At 55.4% G+C, this 19,848-nt stretch overlaps 1 protein-coding gene across 1 annotated transcript in view; it reads left to right on the forward strand.

The window, feature by feature from the left end:
• Clec16a (C-type lectin domain containing 16A) overlaps positions 1-19,848 on the forward strand; it is a 143,365-nt gene that overhangs the window by 78,651 nt on the left and 44,866 nt on the right. Inside the window, exons 15-18 of the mRNA XM_077802656.1 lie at positions 93-137; positions 2,798-2,848; positions 5,052-5,180; positions 13,792-13,912. Of these exons, the coding sequence (XP_077658782.1) occupies positions 93-137; positions 2,798-2,848; positions 5,052-5,180; positions 13,792-13,912 (346 nt within the window). The remainder of the gene's footprint in view (positions 1-92; positions 138-2,797; positions 2,849-5,051; positions 5,181-13,791; positions 13,913-19,848) is intronic.

Below are 19,848 nucleotides of genomic sequence, written 5' to 3' on the forward strand. Positions count from 1 at the left end.
ATTTTCTGTGCACCCTGATTTTAGAATTTGTAACTAAACCCACCACTTCCTCCAGAGACCCACCCCTTCACAGTCCCCTTGTCTTTCCACAGGGTGCAAGAGAAGAGAGTGTCCACCTCGCAAGACATTTTTACAAGGTAATTGGCAGCATAGGTGGACACCAGCATGGGGTGTCTTGAGGAAACAGGATCATGATGACTGGTCCCAGGCACATAAAGGTTATGTGCTTTAGGATTTTTAGACCTATGATCACTGAGTAAAAATTGCTCAGTTCTTACTCTCCAGAGCAGTGCTCTTGGAACTTCCATGCTCTCTTCACAGAAAAAGTCTTGAGGACTCCATATAACTCAATGATACAGGACGAACTTATGTGCATGAGTCACATGTGCTGGTACATGTAAAATCACTTGTAAGTCACCTATGATTTTATTTACATGTATGAACATACATACATGCTTGGAACCCTCATGGAGACCGCTGACCTTTGTCATCGAGTCTAGTGAGATTTTATAAAGTCATCTTTCAGAATCTGAAAAATTCACAGAGACTAATCTTGAGGTCCAGGGGATTCGTTTTGGATACCTGGTTGGTATCGTCTTGTTTGGCTTTCTTCCCTCCTGGTGCTGGCACGGCAACGCGGCCTCAGGCGTGCGAGGCATGCACCACGCCAGTGAGCTGCCTCCGTTACCAAGGCACATTGTTCGTCTGCTTGGGCTGCTACAACAAACTCCCATCAGCTGGGTGGCCTGTGAGCAGTGGACACTGATCCCCACCGTTCTGGGGAGTGGGAGTCCAAGGGCAAGGCAGACTCCGGCTGGAGAGTGGGTGATGCCTTCTCCCTGTGTCCTCCAATGGTGGGAGGGGCAGGCAGTATCTGGGGTCACTTTTATAAGGTCACTAGCCCATTCACAAGGGCTCTATCTTCATGACCCAGTTAACCCCCCAAACACTCCATGTCATGGCACCCTGGGGTTAGGATTTTAACACAGGAATGTTGGAGGTCGGAGACAGTGGGCCTTACCTTACAGGGCCTTGTCATTGGCCAGCATGGTGTCAGGTGGTGCCAATGGCCTTCTCGTCCTTCAGCCTCCATGTCGGCTCTCCCCAGATCCTGTTAGTCACGGTTTCCCTCCTGAAAGCAGGGCTAGTGCCCACCCCCCAGGAAGGGGAAGGGGTCAGTACTGCCCTTCCCTGACCTGTGCCCCTGCTTTCACTCTGTACTCTCTAAACTGCTGTCTCTGTGCAGGAAGCTTTTAAGCCCACTACCCCTTATGGTCAGTCTGTAATGAGACAGGATCAGGTCCTAGAACCTGGAGGGCCACCTTGCGAGGCTCAGTTGACTCCACCCAGTGCCAATGGTGGACATGCCCAGTGAGGAGCACCACGGTGGCCCCTCTCACTGGGGAGGACATCCTAGCTCCTGTCTGAACACTCAAAGCAACACCTGGCCTTGGAGTAGGGACACGCTCCCTCTAGCCAAACCCAAAAGAAAGGCCTGTGGCTGCTGCCTTAGTCATCCTCAAATCTCTTTCCAGCAGAACTGCTCTAAATTTATTTACCACCCTGGCGCCGAGAGCTTTTGGAATCCAGAGACAGAAAGGCACAGAGGGGGCCGTTTCCCCAGAGGGTGCTTCTTTATCGACACCGGGGAAGCCCTGCCTGGCAGAGCACTGGCCCGGCACCAGGAGGCCCTGGTTCACCCCGTGATGCCCAAGGGCAGCTGACGGGTCTGGGTTTTGTCTTCATTCTCCCAGTCCGTGTTTTTGCTCGTGCTTTTATCTTGTAATGTCTGCATCCTGAGTATAAGGTCTCAGGAGGCTCGGGGCGTTCCGGGGGCCATCGTTTCTGTTGGTGCTACTCACAGCGTGCAAGAATGTTCAAGTTTATCTATAGTCCTGGCCCCTGGAAAAGTAGAAAAGGGTCTCTGTCTTTCCAAGCTGACTCTGTTAGGTGTGTGTGCACGCTTGTGTGGCTGTTTGAGGAGCCAGGCGAGACAGCTGTGACTGTCATTGCCCCAGTAGAGGTTACAGTGACAGTGAGCACTAACATTTCCTGAGCCCTGGCTGAGGGGCAGACTCTGCTCCGTGTTTTATGCACTCCTGCTCATTTCCCTTCACACTGAGTGGCCCGGAAGACGTGGCCTGGCAACCTTTTTCCTTGTGTCTTCCCACCCTTGCAGAGGGGCTGTCACAAGTAGACCTGGGATCTAGCCCCAGCTTCTGTGTCACACATCCAACTTTGTGACCACCCCCATTCTGAAGGGAATCTCCTGGGCAGAGAGAGGCTCGGGCCCGAGGTACTGTAAGACCCCGAGGGCTCTCCTCAAATGGCAACAAAGCAGGCTGTGTGATCTTAGGGTTAAGCACTCCTAGTCATTCTCTTCTTTCCAATTGTGGGCCTCATGATTTTAACATGGTGACTTACCCAGAACTCCTCATTTCTACAGCGATTCTTGACAAATAGATGATGTCTAGCACTTGAAATAGCAACCTCTTCTATATTTTAGTTATGTACCTTGCTATTTTTGTTGTTGGTTTCTAATTAACTGCTTTGACAAAAAGAATTCAATATGCTTTTTAAAAAAGGAGAAAAATGTTGAGTGGTGCAATTTGATATTTGCTGATTTTGAGCATGTGTGTTCACATTCACGTGTGTATTTTACTTCCTGGTGATTTACGAGAACTTGATAATGAGAAACAGATGGCCTCAGAGGCCAAGAGCTAGAGTTTATAATACTGTGTTTATGGAAAAAAGAAACATGAATAGTCTTCTCTTCCCTCCCTTCCTTTCTTTTTAGGGAGAAGACATTTTTTTGGACATGTTTGAAGATGAGTATAGAAGCATGACGGTAAGTGAGGGCCGTCACACACCTGATGGGCGCACGGGTGCCTGCCAGACCCACAGGAGACTCTGGGTCTGACTGGGGCTTTCTGAGATGGTGGGAAGTCAGTTTTCAATGGGGCCCTTGGATCCCCACCGCCACTGAGATTTCAGGTCACATTCACCCCCCTGTTGGGTCACGCCTGTGATGGGGGTCAGAAGTGTGCACTTTGACACGGAAAGCACTGGGCGTGGGGGGTTTTGAGGGTCTGTCCAGCCCATCAGGAAAGGCAGGTCAGGTGCGAGTTAGATCCCTGGTCTTCACATCAGCCAGAGGGCAAGGCTGCTCTCGTTGTCTCCTTCTTGTTGATGAGGAAACTGGGAGTCGAGAGGCCAAATCATGTCCCACTTGTGTCCCGCTGATGAGTGGCAGAGCCAGCCTTCCTCCAGCAGAGCATTGGCCTTACAGTCCCTTCTTGTCCCTGTGTTCTGTGATGTCTTCTGCTTTGCCACTGCCCGGCACATTCCGGCAGGCAGTGAGTGCTAGCCATCTCCCCGCCCTTCCTGGAGCAGCGTCCACGCAGGAGATAACAGCTTTCTGTTGTACCCAGCCCCTGCCCCTGCGCAGAACCCTTGCCAGGCGGGCAGGGACAGATCTCGTGGTCCAATTCAAGACTCTGTGTTGAACGTGAGCTCAGGTCTTGGGTAGAGAGTACCTCCACTCAGTAAATAGATGACAAATTTTCCTTTTTGTGGACATGACTCACCAAAGTAGGAAGTGATTTGGACTGTTCATAATAAATGTGTTTAAAATGTCAAAACGACAGTGTGGCTAAGTGTCTCCTGGCTTCAGGGTCCGTTCACTGGGCTCTGAGCTGCAGGCCTCACCACATCATCCCAGTCCCTGCACGCCCTGAGGCCTCGCTGGGGCCTTTCCAGGCTCTAGAGCTGCCCAGCAGCGCCTAGCAGCCAGGCCTCCCGTCTGCCTCGCTTCTGTTGGTGCACACAGTCCTCTGTCCCCTCCAGCCCTTCAGAAGCACGGCTCAGACTTGCGCTCTTCGGAAGAGTCATCAAAATGGAACAGATTCGGGGATTATTTGCCATTTCATCTTATCCCCTGACTCCTCCTTTTACAATGTCATTCTCCATAGTTTGGTTTCCTGTTTGGAAATGTAAATTTCCACATGTCACTTGCCATGTGGAAAAGCTTGTTTGCGTTTTTTGTGTGCTTACTATGCAACGTTGGGCAAGTTGCTTAAACTCGGAGCCTTGATTTCTGTACCATGAAGCCACGTGACAGAGCCAGGATGAGTGTAGAATACCCTGCGGGGAAGCTTCATGCAGCGTCCGTGGGCAAAAGTGTCCAGTGTCCATTCCCTTCCCTTCCCTTCCCACCCTAGGGCGCTTTCCTGGGTTTTGTTTGTTTTAATCCATTGTTTACTGCCCATCCGTCTGGCACAATGCCTGGCATTCTAGAAAAATGCGACGGTGACACGCCCTGGAACTGCAGCTGGAGTCAGTCCTCAGCTCAGGCCTGGGAAATCGGCCCCTGAGTAAAACCAGATGTGGACGGGCCTTGGATGCTGCTGCAGTGCCCGAGGAGGGGCCCAAACCAGGCCTCGGCTCTGGGTGCTCCCCCACTCTCCTTAGCTTAATGCGAGAGGTGCAGTGGCCCTGAGGCTGGCCTCCGGTGGCGACTGTGAGCAGCAGGGGAGCAGCGCAGGGGAGCTGTGAGCAAGTGGGGCAGGCCGAGAAGTGCTGCCGGAAGGCCAAGGCTGAGGGCAGCCCACGGCCAAACCAGGGCGCTGCCCCTGCTCTGGAATACAGGTATTGGAGGTGGGAGACCTCAGGCCTCTGAACGAAGGTACTTCACAGGGCCCCAAAGAAGAGAGAGGCAGCCTAATATGAGTGATGCTGTAGCCCCAGCTTCCCTGTTTTGGGGGCCCATAGTGGAGACTGAATACAGGGGCACTTTACCAGTGAGCTACATCCCCAGCCCTTTTTTTGTCTTGAGATAGGGCCTGCTACTTTGCTGGCCTTGAACTTGTGATCCTCCTGTCTCGGCCTCCTGGGTGGCTGGGATCACAGGTGTGACCTCCATGCCTGGCACCCTCGGCTTCACCTAAAGAAGAAACCTGCCACTTAGAAAACACAGACAGCACCTTGCTGGTGCGTCTGCCCTCCCCAGTGCAGGACCTTGTTAGAGGCTTCCTGTGATGTCTCTCTCCTAGATGAAGCCCATGAATGTGGAGTACCTCATGATGGACGCCTCCATCCTGCTGCCCCCGACAGGCACCCCGCTGACAGGCATTGACTTTGTGAAGCGACTGCCGTGTGGGGACGTGGAGAAGACAAGGAGGGTGAGTGAGCCCTGGCCAGAACCCTTGCCAGGCCCCAGGCGGGCAGGGACAGATCTCGGGGTCCAGGTCAAGACTGTGTTGAACGTGAGCTCAGTCTTGGGTAGAGAGAACCTCCGCCAGCCGAGGCTCTCCCCAGGGAGTTGCCCTTGAAAACGTCACGGCCCTGGCAGCTCTGTGGGCTGCACACCTGCTGCCTGGCAGGGCAGAGCGCAGCCTGAGCCCCGAGCTCCCCGAGCGGAAGCCAGGAGGCTGGGCTTCTGCAGACCAATGGGTGAGCTCAGGACCTGCAGCGCAGGTGAGGCGGGCGTGAAGGCTGCCCGGAGACCTCAGGACCCCCAGAGATGGCGTGCCGTTAAGGTATCTGACAGATCTTGGGGCTAGGCACACGCAAGTGAGATTGTGATTCTGGGGGCCTGGAGAGGAGAGGCGGGCGTGGAGGGCAGATCAGTTCTCAGAAGTGGCTGGAGCGTGCGCTTCCGTTATCAGCACTTTTCTCCGTGGTGGCGCTCTAGGAAGCGGCGCAGCAGGGCTTCATGGTACTTTATCTCCCCCTGTGATCACCGCGTCTTTCTTAGAAAGCACCACAGCCTTTTCCTAGAAAATCACTCCCAGAGACGGGAACATCAGGGCCGACGTAGGGGAGCTCGCTGCCCCTGACTCTGGTCACCAGCCACATCTTCTGGGGTCATCTGTGTGGGCCTGCAGTGGCAGAGGTGCTTTACCTTGGGAGTTTGGAAAGTGGGAGTGACCTGCTGCGTGCACCTGGACGAGAGGGACCGACAGCCCCCCAGCTGTGCTTTTGTCTTTATGGCCCAGAGGGGCAGAGGAAGTGGGCCCGCGGGTCTTGAGTTGACCCACAGTTCCGGTCGGTCGGCTGAGCAAACCCACAGACCTCGCCCCAGGACCCACCCTGGCCAGGCCACGCCTGCCCGTCTTCCTCGAGCTCCAGCAAGCACCGCAGCCCGCTGGCCGGCCGCGGCTCTGTTGGTGGGGGGCACTGTGTGCACTGGCGCCCTGGGTGTCAGCGCTCCTGGAGATGAGTCCTGAGTAACGGGCCGTGGGGGCTCCTCCTGGGGGCTGGCAGCTGCCCTCAGCCTCTGGCCTGAGGGGCATCCCCTGGCAAGTACCACCAGTGTCCCCGAGCTCAGAGGCCCTTCCCAGGCCCTGAAGTGGGAGGTGCAGTGCCTGAGGACAGGGAGCAGTGGCCTTGATGACCAGACTCTTACTCTTCTTGACATCTTTTGTTATAAAATAACACTTTTTTCAAAAACATTTTTTAGTTGATGGAACTTTATTATTTATTTATTGATATGTGGTGCTGAGACTCGAATCCAGTGCCTCCCACATGCTGGACAAGTGCTTTACCACTGAGCCCCAGCCCCAGCCCCTGAAATAACTCTGGGTAGCACTTCTTTACGTGGATGGCTTGATTTAACTCACCCCACCCTCGGAGGTGGCCACTGTTGTTTTCCCACTGCCCAGAGGGAGCTTCTGAGACGAGAAGGTGAGCCAGCGTCCCCAAAGCCACCCGGGAGTCGGGAGCTGGCCAGGCTCAGGCACTCTGTCCCACTGCTGCTCCCTGCAGCCATCCTCCTGTCCACTAGCCCTGGTGGGTTAGCCCTGGACACAGGACATCAAACAGAGCCAGTCCCCCAGGGCCAGGTGGGGAAGGCAGCAGAGTCCAGGTGCTGGGCCGGCACTGGAGTGGCTGGAGACTGGGTCCCTAATCCCACCTGGGGTGAGGAGCAGGCACCAGAGGGGGTGGCCCTGAAGCCAAGCCTGTGCAGGAGAGGGCTGGGCAGCTGGGAGAAGACGAGGCCCAGAGAGGAGTGGCACGTCCTGATGTCTGTAGGCGGCTGCAGCTGATGAAAAGGGACGAGGCCAGGGGGTGGGGGTGCTGGCAGGGGGCCCTTGGAGCCTGGCAAGGACCTGGCTGTTACTTCTTAGCTCTGTTCAATGACATCACGTGCCTTTGGTTGGGGCAGAAGGTCTTCTCCATAGGAGGGCAATGGGAGAAATTCAAGGGTGAGCAGGCAGGCCTGTGGCCTAGGGGAGGTTGGGTGTCCCCTGTGGGCCACTGTCTCTTCACCTGTCTCCAGAGCTCTGTGAGGTGTCCGCGGAAGGCAGACCCACAGAAGGCCACTGTCAAGTCCTTGATGCTGTTGGCTCTTTCCCTCCCTTTCCCCTCATATTTCATCCAGTTGCAGGTTCCTGGGGCCGGCCACCCGCCTCCCTTGTCCCAGATGGAATGCACAGCCTAGGTGCCCAACAGAAGTGCAGATGGAGCCCTGGGGCACCTGGACTTCCTGGGATCTGTTAGGCCTGGTATGTCTGACAGGTCTACCACCGCAGCCCCAGAGCCCCCGTCCCCGGGTGGTAGCAGGGGGATATTAAGATAGGGCAGACCCCTCAAGGCAAAGCTGTCCACCACGGCAAAGCGCCCTTTTGTGATTCAAGAATCCGGTTTTGAAGGGGAGTGTTGGCTACTGCCTCAGTCCAGTTCCGACTGCAAGACTTCTGTCTAGAATCATCTGGAAGCTTAGCTCCCCCCAAGCCCCTTTCAGAAGTCAGAACGTAGCAGTGTTCTTTGGGTTTGAGAACATGCTTTAGCAAGCAGCTAGGGGCTTAGGGGTGTGTTTCAGGGTTTTTGCTTGTATTCGAAGAGCATTCCTTCTCACCTCTTTTGATTCAATCAGTGTCTTTAATGTCTTTTTTTTTTTTTTTTACACCAAATAGACTTTATTTTTAGGAGACTGGTCCTTTTCATAAATCCCACCCTTTATTTTCCTCAATACTCATCAGATCGTTCAACAGCCCTCACTGGTGAATCTCTCCCAAGCTGTCGAGTATTGATCCACCCATGTGTCAAAGAGGCATCGGATTCCCACAGCCTGAAATGCTGGGCTGTGCCTGGTGCAGGAGTGACAGCCCAGGGGTCCTGCCCCCTGCACTCCTCTGTTAACAAGCCCCTGGTAGCAGGGTGGGTGGCAGGCTGCAGTCAAGGCTGCAGGGAGCTGTGGCCCGGTAGGGCGTGGGCTGAGCGACAGAGGTACTTCAGAGCAGAGCCCAAAGGACAAAGAGGAGCCAGGAGAGTTAAGGGAGGCACTTTCCAGGCAGGGAACAGCCCGTGCAGAGTCCTGAGGTGCCAGAGAGGGCCGCATGTCCCAGGAGCACCCGTGGAGGCAGAGGATGGGGGCAGGCAGGCCTGGAGAGGCACCTGGCTATCCGCCGTCCTCCCCTTGCCCTTCATCACTCACCCCGGTCATTCTTTCACTCGACATATTTGTTGAGCCTTTTCTAGGTGCCAGGCATGTGCAAGATGCAAGGAACAGGAAGTGCTGTGACCAAAACAGCAAGAGTGCCCCTGAGCCACGTCAGCCTCCAGGGGAAGTTCAGGACGAAGAGAGGTCAGGGGAGCTCATGGGTCTGATGGGAACACTCCCACAGAACTTTGAACTGGGCTGGAGCCACCCTGCACAAAGGGGCAGTTGAGAGAGGCTGCTAAGAAAGAAGGCGAGTTCATGCCTCAGAGTATCCATGGCCCAAACCCCAACACTAGCTGTGTGACCTCGAGCACGTTTCTTAACCTCCCTGATCCTGAAGTTCCTCAGGGACCCTGCCCCTTAGCTCTTCCCCTCAGGAGATGGGAGTGCCGCTGAGAAGCCCAGCAGCTGGCAGACGGTGAGCGCTTGGGTGTGGGCCGTTCAGGTGAAGCACTTGGCACCCGGGAGGGCCAGGGTAGGAGCTCCAGCCTTCTAAATCTTTTGGGAGAGGGAAGACGGTCACGTTTCATATCGGGGGTTCTTCTGCCCAGAGGAGTCCAAGCCACCCTAAATGGCCACCCTAAATCTTTTTTTTTTTTTTTTTTTTAAAGAGAGAGTGAGAGAGGAGAGAGAGAGAGAGGAGAGAGAGAGAATTTTTAACATTTATTTTTTAGTTCTCGGCGGACACAACATCTTTGTTGGTATGTGGTGCTGAGGATCGAACCCGGGCCGCACGCATGCCAGGCGAGCGCGCTACCGCTGAGCCACATCCCCAGCCCCCTAAATCTTAATATCTCTAATAATTAACAAATACTAAAACACAAACACTCAGAAATATATTTATGAAAGCAAAGCCCCTGATAGCCCACATGGGCTCTTGAACTAGACAAAGACAACTTGGCTCTGGTGGTTTATTGAAGGGGCACATCAAAGGCAGGGGTCGGGCTTCAAGGGCGGAGTCTTGCTTCTTTATGTCCTGCGGTCAGCAGGTTGATTGGCATCTTGGCAGGTCCTCTCAGGTGCTGGGTGGGATCTTAGGCAGAGCTGAGGGAAGTTCACCCACATCTGGGGTCAGTCCCTGTGGGGAGTGCCCCAGGGAGTTCCTCCGGAGGCCACTGTGCGCCACAGTCCACACGCAGCCCGCAGACGGCCTGGACTGACCCTGGAGGAAAGGGGGCAGGCCTCAGAGCCCCGCTCTGCCCTCTTCCTGCTGTGAGCCCGGAGCAGGGAGCGCAGGAGTGCGGGCTCCCTGTCCTGTGTCTCTCCCTGTCCCCTCGTCGACCCAGCAGGTCTCGTGTTTGTCACCAGGGACCTTGAGGATGTGGGGCCTTTTGCTTTACTCTTTGGCTGTGTGACAGAGAAGAAGAGCAGTGACAGCCCAACATTTCCAGAGTCGGGGAAGAGCTCCCAGATTCCATGACCCAGCAGGGGTGGGCAGATCCTGTGTCTCCTCCTGCTTTGGCTCATGCACTGTCTTCTCAAGGTGGCAGAAGTGAGCCCTGGCCTTGCTTGTGTCCCCTGCCCTTTTTTACACTTTCCATGTAGCACAGGAAGGTTCGTCACCGGGCAGTTTTGGTCTTGCTTGTTTTGCGGTGCTGGATGGAACCCGGAGCCTCCGCGTGCTGGGCGAGTGCCCCCCCACCAGCGGCACCCGGAGCCCGTGGGACAGTGGCCGTAAATGGCTGTCTTGTGACTGCATAAAGGCTTTTCGGCAACTTTTGCCATAGTTTACTAGGCATTTTCCTGCTAGTAGGCATTTTGGTTGCTTTCACTGTTACATTATTTTCAGCTGAGCTCTTAGGAGCTGCTTCATGAATACAGCCTCTTTTTTCTTTTGCATGTTTCTTTGGGATAAGTTCCCAGAGACGGCATTTCTGGTTCGGAGGGTGTGAACGTCTTTTTGTGCCCCTGCATACTGCCACGTTGCTTTTCCGTGGGTCGCACTCCTCTTAAACTGCTTCAGCACTTTCTTAGCGGTGGCTGACTTTCACGGCCATTTCCGTGGCCTCTGTAGGCTTCTAATCTGAGTGACTGTCGCCTACACTGAGCACCTCGCTCACACAGCAGGGACAGAGGGGTTGAGAGCTGAGCCAGGGCCACCCCCCTCCATGCTGGGCACACCTCTGCCCCTCTCCTTGCCCCTCCACACTCACGCCTCACGGCACCCCATTTCCGGAGCATTAGCGGGGCTCAGGGAATCCATGTGTTCCCCTAAAGGCCCAGCTTGAGCCAAGGTCTGTCTGACTCCAGATCCGCCTCCCGCCCCTGCTTCCTGGACTCCTTCCCCGGAAGCACTGCGCTTGCCAGGGTTTGCCTCCAGATTCACTGAAGCGAGGAAACAGGAGAACGGGGTTCAGATTTGAGCTTGGTTGGCTGGCCCTGCTTTTCAAAAGTGAATCTGTCCTTCTTGGTATTCTATGAAAAAACCTGAAAGAATAATAATTCATTATTCTCTTTTATACTTTTAAGCTTGCATCTTTATTTAGCAGAAAGAAAAGAGAAGCACTCAATAAAACCAGGTCCCAGGCCCTGGCTTGACTCTTCTGAAGACCAAGAAGTGTGGTGGGAAGAACAGACTTAGAAGGCAGTCTTGCACCCAGTGACCTTGGGCAGGAGCTAACACCCCTGAGCGCTGGTTTCTCTGTCTGTCAGATGGGAGCCACGCAGGGTTGTTAGAAGGCCTGAGTAGGGGACACCGCACAGCCCGCACGGCCCCCAGCAGGCTGCAGTGACCAGAGTGCTGCTGTTCCAGGAGGTGGTGGCGTGGAGTGTGTGTGACCCTCAGCCTCGTGGTCCAGCATTCTTGGTGGGTTTTGGGCATCGTGGCGCTGGTCAACATGCTTGCCAGGCCCTCGTAGACCCCCATGGGAGGTGGCTTCTGTCCCCAGGGAGCACCTGCCTGTGGGAGTCTGCCCCTCCACCCACCCCTGACTTTGAAGAGCACTCTTTCTACTCTTGGAAGTTGGGGCAGAAACCAGGAAAAGTAGTGGGGTTTCCTTTTATATATTTTATGTTTTAAGTAGCTTTATTTTTTGTTTATATTCCTGGAAATATCTTCCATTTGTTGTTTGCCGAGCAAAAGCAGATGTCTTACCAAGAGGCCTGTGCTGGGCGCCAGGTCCAGGCTCCTTGCGTGGGTCCGGACGGCCTCGGCTTCCCCAGGCTTGGGCGGAGGAGGCAGCGGTGCGTCTCTGCTTTCTCGTCTCTGCTCTGGTCCTGCTGGCGTCGGCCTTCAGAGCCCCAGGAGGAGGGGCCAGGGACACGCGGCCCCCCTTGGATGGGACCTGCCTGGTTGGGCCTTTTCTTTCTCTCTTCACATTCCCAAGGTCATGTCTGCTTATTTGAGAGTTCAAACTGCCGTTGTTCCCCGTGACCACCCACATCTTGGGCCTTCTATGCTGGGCTGGCACAGGGCTGGGGGACACAAGCGCCTGACATTGCTGAGTCTCAGCCACTTAGCATCTGTGGGACCTGAGGTCACTCTGCCCACGCAGCTCTCTTTCTTCCCTAAGGCCTTGAAGTTCAGTGCGGTACCCCCAGCCCCTGGTAGACAGTAGGTGCTTACTAAATATAAGCTCTTTGGATTTTTTTAACAGAACTCCACCTCTTGGGACAAATCTGATAGTTAACAGTTGTCTTTATGGAAACTGTACTTTACAGTCTGTGCTGCTAAGAGCTCAGGTCAGACCCCAGTGCCGCCACTGTGGCCACCGCAGCACAGAGCTTTGTGCTGTGCAGAGAAGATGCAGTGCTTCAGGAGGGCAGTGCCCTTCCAGTGTCCTCCACAGGAGACTGCTCCAAGGTGTCTCACCAGGTGGGGACCAAGGCAGGACCCAGGAGCAAGGAAGTGGGCAGACGAGCAGCCTCATGCCCAGGACCTGACGAGGCCGTGCAGGACCTGGGAGGCCCCTCACGTGGGCCAGGGCTGACTTCTCAGCATCGGGGGGAGGCCTGCTGGAGTTCATCTTTGTGCAGGTCACCTGTGGTGACAGTGGTTTGTCCCTTCCTCCTCCTCTGTGTCCCGGGGCATCTGTTAAGCGGCTGGGTGGCTGCCACTGTTTGGAGAGCTGTGCTGGTTGTTCCCCTCCAGCATTCATCTCAGGGCTGTCCATGGCCTGGACATTAGGGATTGTTGTGCCCACGTCCCTGATGAGGAAAACGAGGCCCACAGAAGTCGGGGGCCTTGCCCAGCGCAGTGGAGCTGGGAGTCCGGGGCAGACCTGTCTGTCTGGTTCTGAGCTCTGTCCCCCGCTGGGCCTGTCAGTCCATGTCAGGGGGAGCGGCCTGCAGGTGCTGTTTGATGGGGACTGCCTCATGCTTCTTGGCCCAGGTGGCAGGCCTGTTCCCGGGGCTGAAGGCTGCTCTCTGCAGACCTCGCTGGCTTCCGGGACTCTGCCTTGTTCTCCTTTCTGGAGATGCCTGGCGGCCACCCTGGACTCTGACCAGCAGCCTGGCCTGGATAGGAATCCTGTGCTGGCAGGTTCAGGGGTATCAGTGCACACCTTCCCGGGGCCAGGCCTTGGCCCTATCAGCAGCACAGTCCCCACCGTAAGCCAAGGGGCTACCGGGGAGGGACTGTCCCTGAAGGACAGCCAGGATTTTAATTGTCTCTGAAGACCAAGGGCATCTCCCTGCTCGTCTCCCCACTCCTGCTTCGGTGGGGAGAGCCTGGGAAGGCTTCCCCTAGCCGGGTGTTTTCCATAGCCTGCGGTGTCACTGGGAGGGGCCTGGACTCCAGCCCTCCTGAGGGGCGTGTGTGCCGTAGGCAGCTCCTGTCACCTCCTCAGTTGCCTGTCTTGGGTGGTGACTGCTGGGGGCAGAATATGCGTCCAAGGTCATGTGACTCTTGAGAGGCAATCCTGGCAGATGACAGGTGCTCCGTGAGGGTGTGAGGGAAAGCGCTCCAGACCTGAACACGGGGGTGACTTGTCTCTTTTCGCCTGTCTTTCTGTCAGTGCTTCGTAGTTGTGCATGGTGGCGGCGTGTGCTGTTGCGCGTCCTCATGTGCCCACCGTGGGACCTAGCCAGGACCCTCCCCAGCGCTCCCCTTACTTCCCCTCCTCCTCCCTGGTCCCTTTCCTCCCCTGGCTCCCTTCATTTTCCCAAGCTCCGCCTCTCCCACCTCTTCTCCCTTTTCCCCTCTAGAGAAAGCGCGTGGCCCTTGGTCGGAGTTCAGCTTATTCCTCTTCACGTGGTGCTGAACTGGTTTCTGCTGTGCCGGTGGCCGGGCCAGAGCTGGCGCTGCTTTGTGTGGTTCTCCCCTTCTCTGTAGCCACGAGTGACCTGCCCTCTCTCGGTGCAGGCCCCTCGCTGAGACGTCTGCAGCCCCCTCTCTGCTCTCTCTGCAGGCCATCCGGGTGTTCTTCATGCTGCGCTCCCTGTCGCTGCAGCTGCGAGGGGAGCCGGAGACCCAGCTGCCGCTGACGCGGGAGGAGGACCTGATCAAGACCGACGACGTCCTGGACCTGAGTGAGTCGGACACAGTCACACCTCGTTGTGGTGGTATGAGGATGGTGCGGGGCCCACCTCATGTACTGCCACCGACCTGTGCCTGTGAGCCAGTGCATGCTTGTCACCTGAAAGTTTTGCAGATAAGGGCCGCAGGTTCTAGGCATGTAGATGTCAGCCTGCAGGTTCTGCTCTCTGGAGCACAGGGCCCCTGCCCTTGGAACACCAGCCCGGCATGGCTTTGACGTGTTGTGTCTGGGCTTCCTGCGTCGTCCATGAGGGAAGGACTCTGCTCCTACAGAAAGGAGGCAGGTCCGCAGTGTCTAGTGAGAGTGAGGCTGGGGAGGCTGAAGGACCTCGTGCTCAGCCGTGACCTCAGGCTGCTCACCGACCTTGCAGGGCCTCAGTATTCTCATCTGCAATATGAGGCAGAGATTTAAAGGAGACAGTGTGTAGAGGCCAGAACCCATCTCCTTGAAGCTTTCTTTTTTCTCCTTCCGCCGCGGGGCGTGCGCACACTGAAGGACAACATGGTTTTCTATGGAAAGCCTTACGGCATACCACGAGCACGGAATCGTCAGGTGGAAAATTAGGCTGCTCATGGAATAAGGCAGGAGAACTGGCTGATGATCTGGAAAATCAGGAGTAGTTCTGTGGTGAGGCACAGCTGGCTCTGAGCACTCAGTACCACCAAGAATCAGCCCCCCACCCCCGTAGTTGAACGCAGTATCTTTATTTATTTATTTTTATGTGGTGCTGAGGATTGAACCCAGCGCCTTGCACATGCTAGGGAGTGCTTGACCGCTGAGCCCCAGCCCCAGCTCTGTTTTGTATTTTATTTAGAGACAGGGTCTCGCTGAGTTGCTTAGAGCCTTGCCTTTTGCTGAGGCTGGCTTTGAACTCGTGATCCTCTTGCCTCAGCCTCCCAAGCTGCTGCGATCCCAGGCTGAGAAGCAGCCCTGTTGACCCTCAGCTCTCCTCCTCAGGAGGGCTTTCACCAGGTGGTGGCAGGACAGCCACTAACAGCCCAAGGCTTGCTGCAGCAGCTTAGCAGCTCCAAAAGTCACAGAAGCCTGGGGTGGAGCCATGGCTGCAGCCCTCCTGAACCAGGTGTGGTCAGAGCATGTGCCACACTGACTGTCTCAGGGTCACACAGCCAGCCCAGAGCCGGGAGGGCGGGCTGGCGGGCGGGCGGGCCCCTTCCTTCAGAACTCCCTAGCCTGGGCCTTAGGAAGGAGGGAGCCACAAAGAATGACCCTAAAGAGGAGGTGGGGGCTGGGCAGGCAGAAACAAGGGGTGGCCATTGTCTGAGGTGATGGCATTGTCATTCTAAGTTAACTTTATCGACTTATTTAAATCAGTTTATTGGGATATAATTTATTCACAGCAAAATCTGGCAAACTTTAGTGTATGGTTCAGAAGGTTTTGGCTAGCCTGCTCAGTAAGATCCTGATACGGATTCTCAAGTACTGACTTTTGTGACTGATAGCCCTGCCCTGCCGGGCACCTCCTTAAGCAGATGACCAAAACCTCCACAGACCGTCAGGGCTCAGGTGTAGCTCCGTGTGGAGCGCTTGCCTAGCCTTTTCGAGGCCTTGGGTACAGTCCCAGCACCCCATGCCCACACACTGGGGTCGGCCGTTCCTACACTACAGGTTGTTCTGAGGAGCCAGTGAAGTGTGAGGTGAGGTGCCATGAGCAGGTGTCATGCCCACACACTGGGGTCGGCCGTTCCTACACTACAGGTTGTTCTGAGGAGCCAGTGAAGTGTGAGGTGAGGTGCCATGAGCAGGTGTCATGCCCACACACTGGGGTCGGCCGTTCCTACACTACAGGTTGTTCTGAGGAGCCAGTGAAGTGTGAGGTGAGGTGCCATGAGCAGGTGTCATGCCCACACACTGGGGTCGGCCGTTCCTACACTACAGGTTGTTCTGAGGAGCCAGTGAAGTGTGAGGTGAGGTGCCATGAGCAGGTGTCATGCCTCGCACACAGCTGTCCTCAGCAGGCTGTAGGTGGGACCTGCTAGTTAATGCCGCCTCGCCATACAGAGTGTGTCGCGCTGCCGGGCACTCAGACAGTTCTCCGTGAGAGCTGTGCTTGTCACCCGTCTGAGCTCCTCTTTCTGGCCTCCCTCTGGTTTATGGTGTTGGTCTTGCCCTTTCTTTGGAGAACAAAGAATCCCTGACCTCTGTGCGCCCATCTCCTCTGGCCCTTTCTCCACTGAGAAACGGCCACAGTGATTCCTGGGAATTGATGGAGCCGGCTGGAGAGGACCTGAAGCCAGTCTTTCTCATTTTGATCCAGGAGAGGAAGGGGCCTTCCAGCAGGCATGGAGAATGTTTTCATCCGTGAAATGGAATTAAATTTTATGCTGGGAATTCACATTCCTTCCCTCCTCCCCCTAGGAATGGCCTGCTGAAATAAAGGTTAAAAGTATTTCACTTATCAATTTTAATTGATTAGATTGCTAGTTGAGATCACTTAACTGAGCCTTTTTGGGTAGTTGGCCATTAAGAAAGTAATGGCTGTCTGTCTTTACCCAGCCTGATTGCAAATTATGTCTTTTGCTGAAGAGGGTGGCGTTCAGAAAATACTGGGATTATGGATTTTAAAAGCACGTGATACTAAAATAAGAGCATGTGTTGTTGGTTGGCTTTTTTTGTTTTGGGGGGATTGTGTTACTAGCAGCCAAATCCAGGGACCCTGCCTGGATCCTAGCTGGTTGGATTTGGCCACCCAACCACATAAGAAGTATGCAGATGATAGAAAAAGGAAAAAACGAATCTTATGCAGTTTGATCAAACTGGGCAGAAGTAGCTCGATGGCTTCTCTGCGGGTCCCATAGAAGTGGTTACAATTTAAAACAGCCAAAGCCAGGAGGTACTCTGTGTGTGGATTTAGTTAGGCTGTGCTAGACGGGCCGGGCAGGGCCACATCTCCCAGGCCAGCAGGGCAGCCCTCCAGCTTCTACCCTCAATTTGAGGAAGTTTGAAGTTAAAACAGTTTGGAGCTTTCAGTTTTAAAAAGGGCTATTTTGTTTGTAAACACTAGAGCTCCTCACTTACCATGGGCTAAAAATCACTGTTACTTTTCAATGCACAAAATGCCTTCTGTGTGTCAAACTGTGGAGCATGCCGGGAGGCAGGATGGCTGGAAGTGGGCACGCCTCATCTGTCTGTGGGGTAAGGAGCCAGCTCAGGGAGAGGTGTCTGGGGTGGTCAGCTGCTATCGCCTTCGATAAGGTTGATGGGCTTAAAGAACCCGGCTCCATGTGGCAGGAACGGTGGCATGGAGCAGTATTTACTGACCTCCTTGCACTTGGATAGGAAACCTCGTGTGAGCACACTCCCCAGCAACCAGCCCAGGCTGGTCAGCTCAAGCATTTGGCACAAAAGATGGCCTCTGCCATGGAACAGCAAAGATGTCCCCACTTAGGAAAGAAGCATCCTGGTGATGCTTGAAGGGAAGCCTGTCCTGGGTTTTGGTGGAGAGGAGGAAGCAGGAGGGCCACGAGCTGGCGCCTTGCCGTCTGAGCCTGCTGAAGGAGGGAGAGGAGAGGAGGGGAGGGGAGGGGAGGGGCGGGGCAGAGGAGGAGGGAGGGGGACCAGGTGGGACAGGTGTGTTTCAGAGAGAACAGCACCCTGACTACGCATGCTGGCTCTTAGACTCCCCGGTTGTTGACCATTTTGCAAAATTGTGTTTTCTCTTCCCACCGTCATGCATTCTGAGACAGCCCGCCCACTCAGTGCACCAAGCACACAGAAGGTGTGATGTTATTGCATCTCTGAATACTTCCCTAACAGACAAGGACTCTTTCCTACTCTCTTTAATTGAATTGGTTGCCACCATTTGCAGACCCCAAGTGCCCCCAGCCCTGGTTGCTGCTTTGGGCTGAATGTGGGGACCGGAGCTTCCCCTGGAGGTAGGGCCCATGCCTTTCCACCCGTGTGCTCTCCACCTGGCCCATCGACAGGCGATTTGACCACCTCTGGTGTGGTTGGAAATGATGAGCTTTGTGACTTTCCCAGGGTCTTGATGCTTGTGACTCTCAGTGGCCTTGCCTTTAAAATGGCTCTAGGAGACCCTCTAGGGAGAGCTGTTGGGAGCATCATGTGTGTCAAGCACGCAGCACTGAGCTTGGTCCAAAGGAAGCGTTCCGAGAGAGCCGCCCGGCTGCGCTGCAGAGCTGGACGAGGGGCTGACAGACTGCTGCGCACCGAGGACCTCCTCCTCTCTTGAACCACAGCTGTCTCCTGAAGTATTCGAGCCAGTGCATCGCTTGTGTGGTGGCACTGTTTGGGGGTTTAGGAAAGGCAGCTCTAGTGGCTTGGGCCAGAGGCGTGTGACTCACTACTGGTGAGTCCTCTAAGGACAAGTAGCCTTTGAGGAGGAACCCCAGGCTCCTGCCTGCCTCCAGATACCACAAGCCATCCCAGTACTGAAGAAATGTGCCCATTTTCCAGACGCCCTACGGAGACAGCAGGCTGCTGGGCATGTTGCGTTTCCGTTTCCTTCTGCCCCCTCAAGCGGGCACTCCCTTGGGCACTCACGTTCACACAGCTGTGGCCAGAGCATGTGCTGCATGCGTGTGGAGTCTTGTTTTCTGATTTTTACAAAATCGATCCGCAAACCTGTTCAATGAAAACCCGTTCATTCCTTGAGCTGTTTGTGGGTGTGGCCAACATGCTGGGAACACGGGGGCAGTGGCCAGGAGGAGCCAAGAGTCGACTCAGGCTTTCCCACAGGGACACCTGGCCTCAAAGTGCACTCCACCTCTGGAGCTGGCACCGCCAGGTCAGGGGTCCCAGGTGAGGTCTGGGTGTGGGCTCAGCGTGCAGGACTGAGGAGCCCCAGCCTGCTGTGTCCCCACAGGTGAGCCGCCTCCCCTCCTGGTGCCTCCCTTCTGTAGGACAGTCCTGGAAGAGCTGAGTGAGCCGTGTGCGCGACGTGCTCGGAACAGGGCCTGGCACAGTTGCAGCTTGGGAACGTGGCCAGGTGAGGGTGCTGGGAGGGAGCCCAAGGAGACGAGAGGGCGGGCAGGAAGCCCCTGCCGTGGCCCCCCGGCAGCAGTGCCCGCATCACTCCGCAGGTCTGAGAACCGTCCTTTTCCATTGGCTGAGACGTCTGCAACCGTCCCATGGGTGGGAGACCTTTCCACTTCTACCTGCTTTAACCCAGGGAAGGTTGTCGGTCCCTTCGTTGGTGGTCCACAAGAGAAGGTGCAGAGCCTCCAGAGAACTGCCTGCGAGTCGGCAGGTCTGGCTGGGTGTCTGGTGGCTTACCTAGATTTGGACACTTCCCGTCCTGGGGCTGGAGATATCCGTCCTAGGACCTTGGGAGTCCACAGCCCAGGAAGGTGTCAAAACAAAGCCAAAGCTCTGGGGGTAGAATTGCCGCCTTGTTCTTTAACCAAGCAGACTTTATTTATTTATTCATTTTTAATTAAGGCATTTATGGTCAGGGTGGTGTGTGCCTATAGTCCCAGGTACTCAGGAGACCAAGGTAGAGGATTGTCTGAGCCCAGGAGTTCAAAGCCAGCCTGGGCTATAGCGAGACCCTGTGTCTGAAAAATCAGTAATAACCAAAATTTAAAAAACATTTATAAACTATTATTCCATAAAAGAAAGGACTTTAATATTAGGCAAGTAGGTAGGACGCCGTCTCAGGGTGAGGACCGTCTTTTCTAGAGACAGCAGAGGTGACCAAGCCCACATACTGTGCTCCCCAGGAGCAGGCCAGAACTCGGTCTTCCCCACAGAACCGCCCGGCAGCCCTCCCCTCGCCGCTGATCTGGAGGCACAACCTGGGGCTCATCCTCAGCTTCCTCTTTCTGTTGCCGCCGAGCGCCACCAGGCCTGAGCTCCCTCCCCACTCTCCCCGAACGGCCACCACATTCACCCGGGTGCTGAAGTGGCCTCTTCCGAGCCAGCCCCCTGCCTCGCGCTGCTCCTTCTCAG

Source organism: Urocitellus parryii, chromosome 9, assembly GCF_045843805.1.
Source record: "Urocitellus parryii isolate mUroPar1 chromosome 9, mUroPar1.hap1, whole genome shotgun sequence".
Lineage (NCBI taxonomy): Eukaryota > Metazoa > Chordata > Mammalia > Rodentia > Sciuridae > Urocitellus > Urocitellus parryii.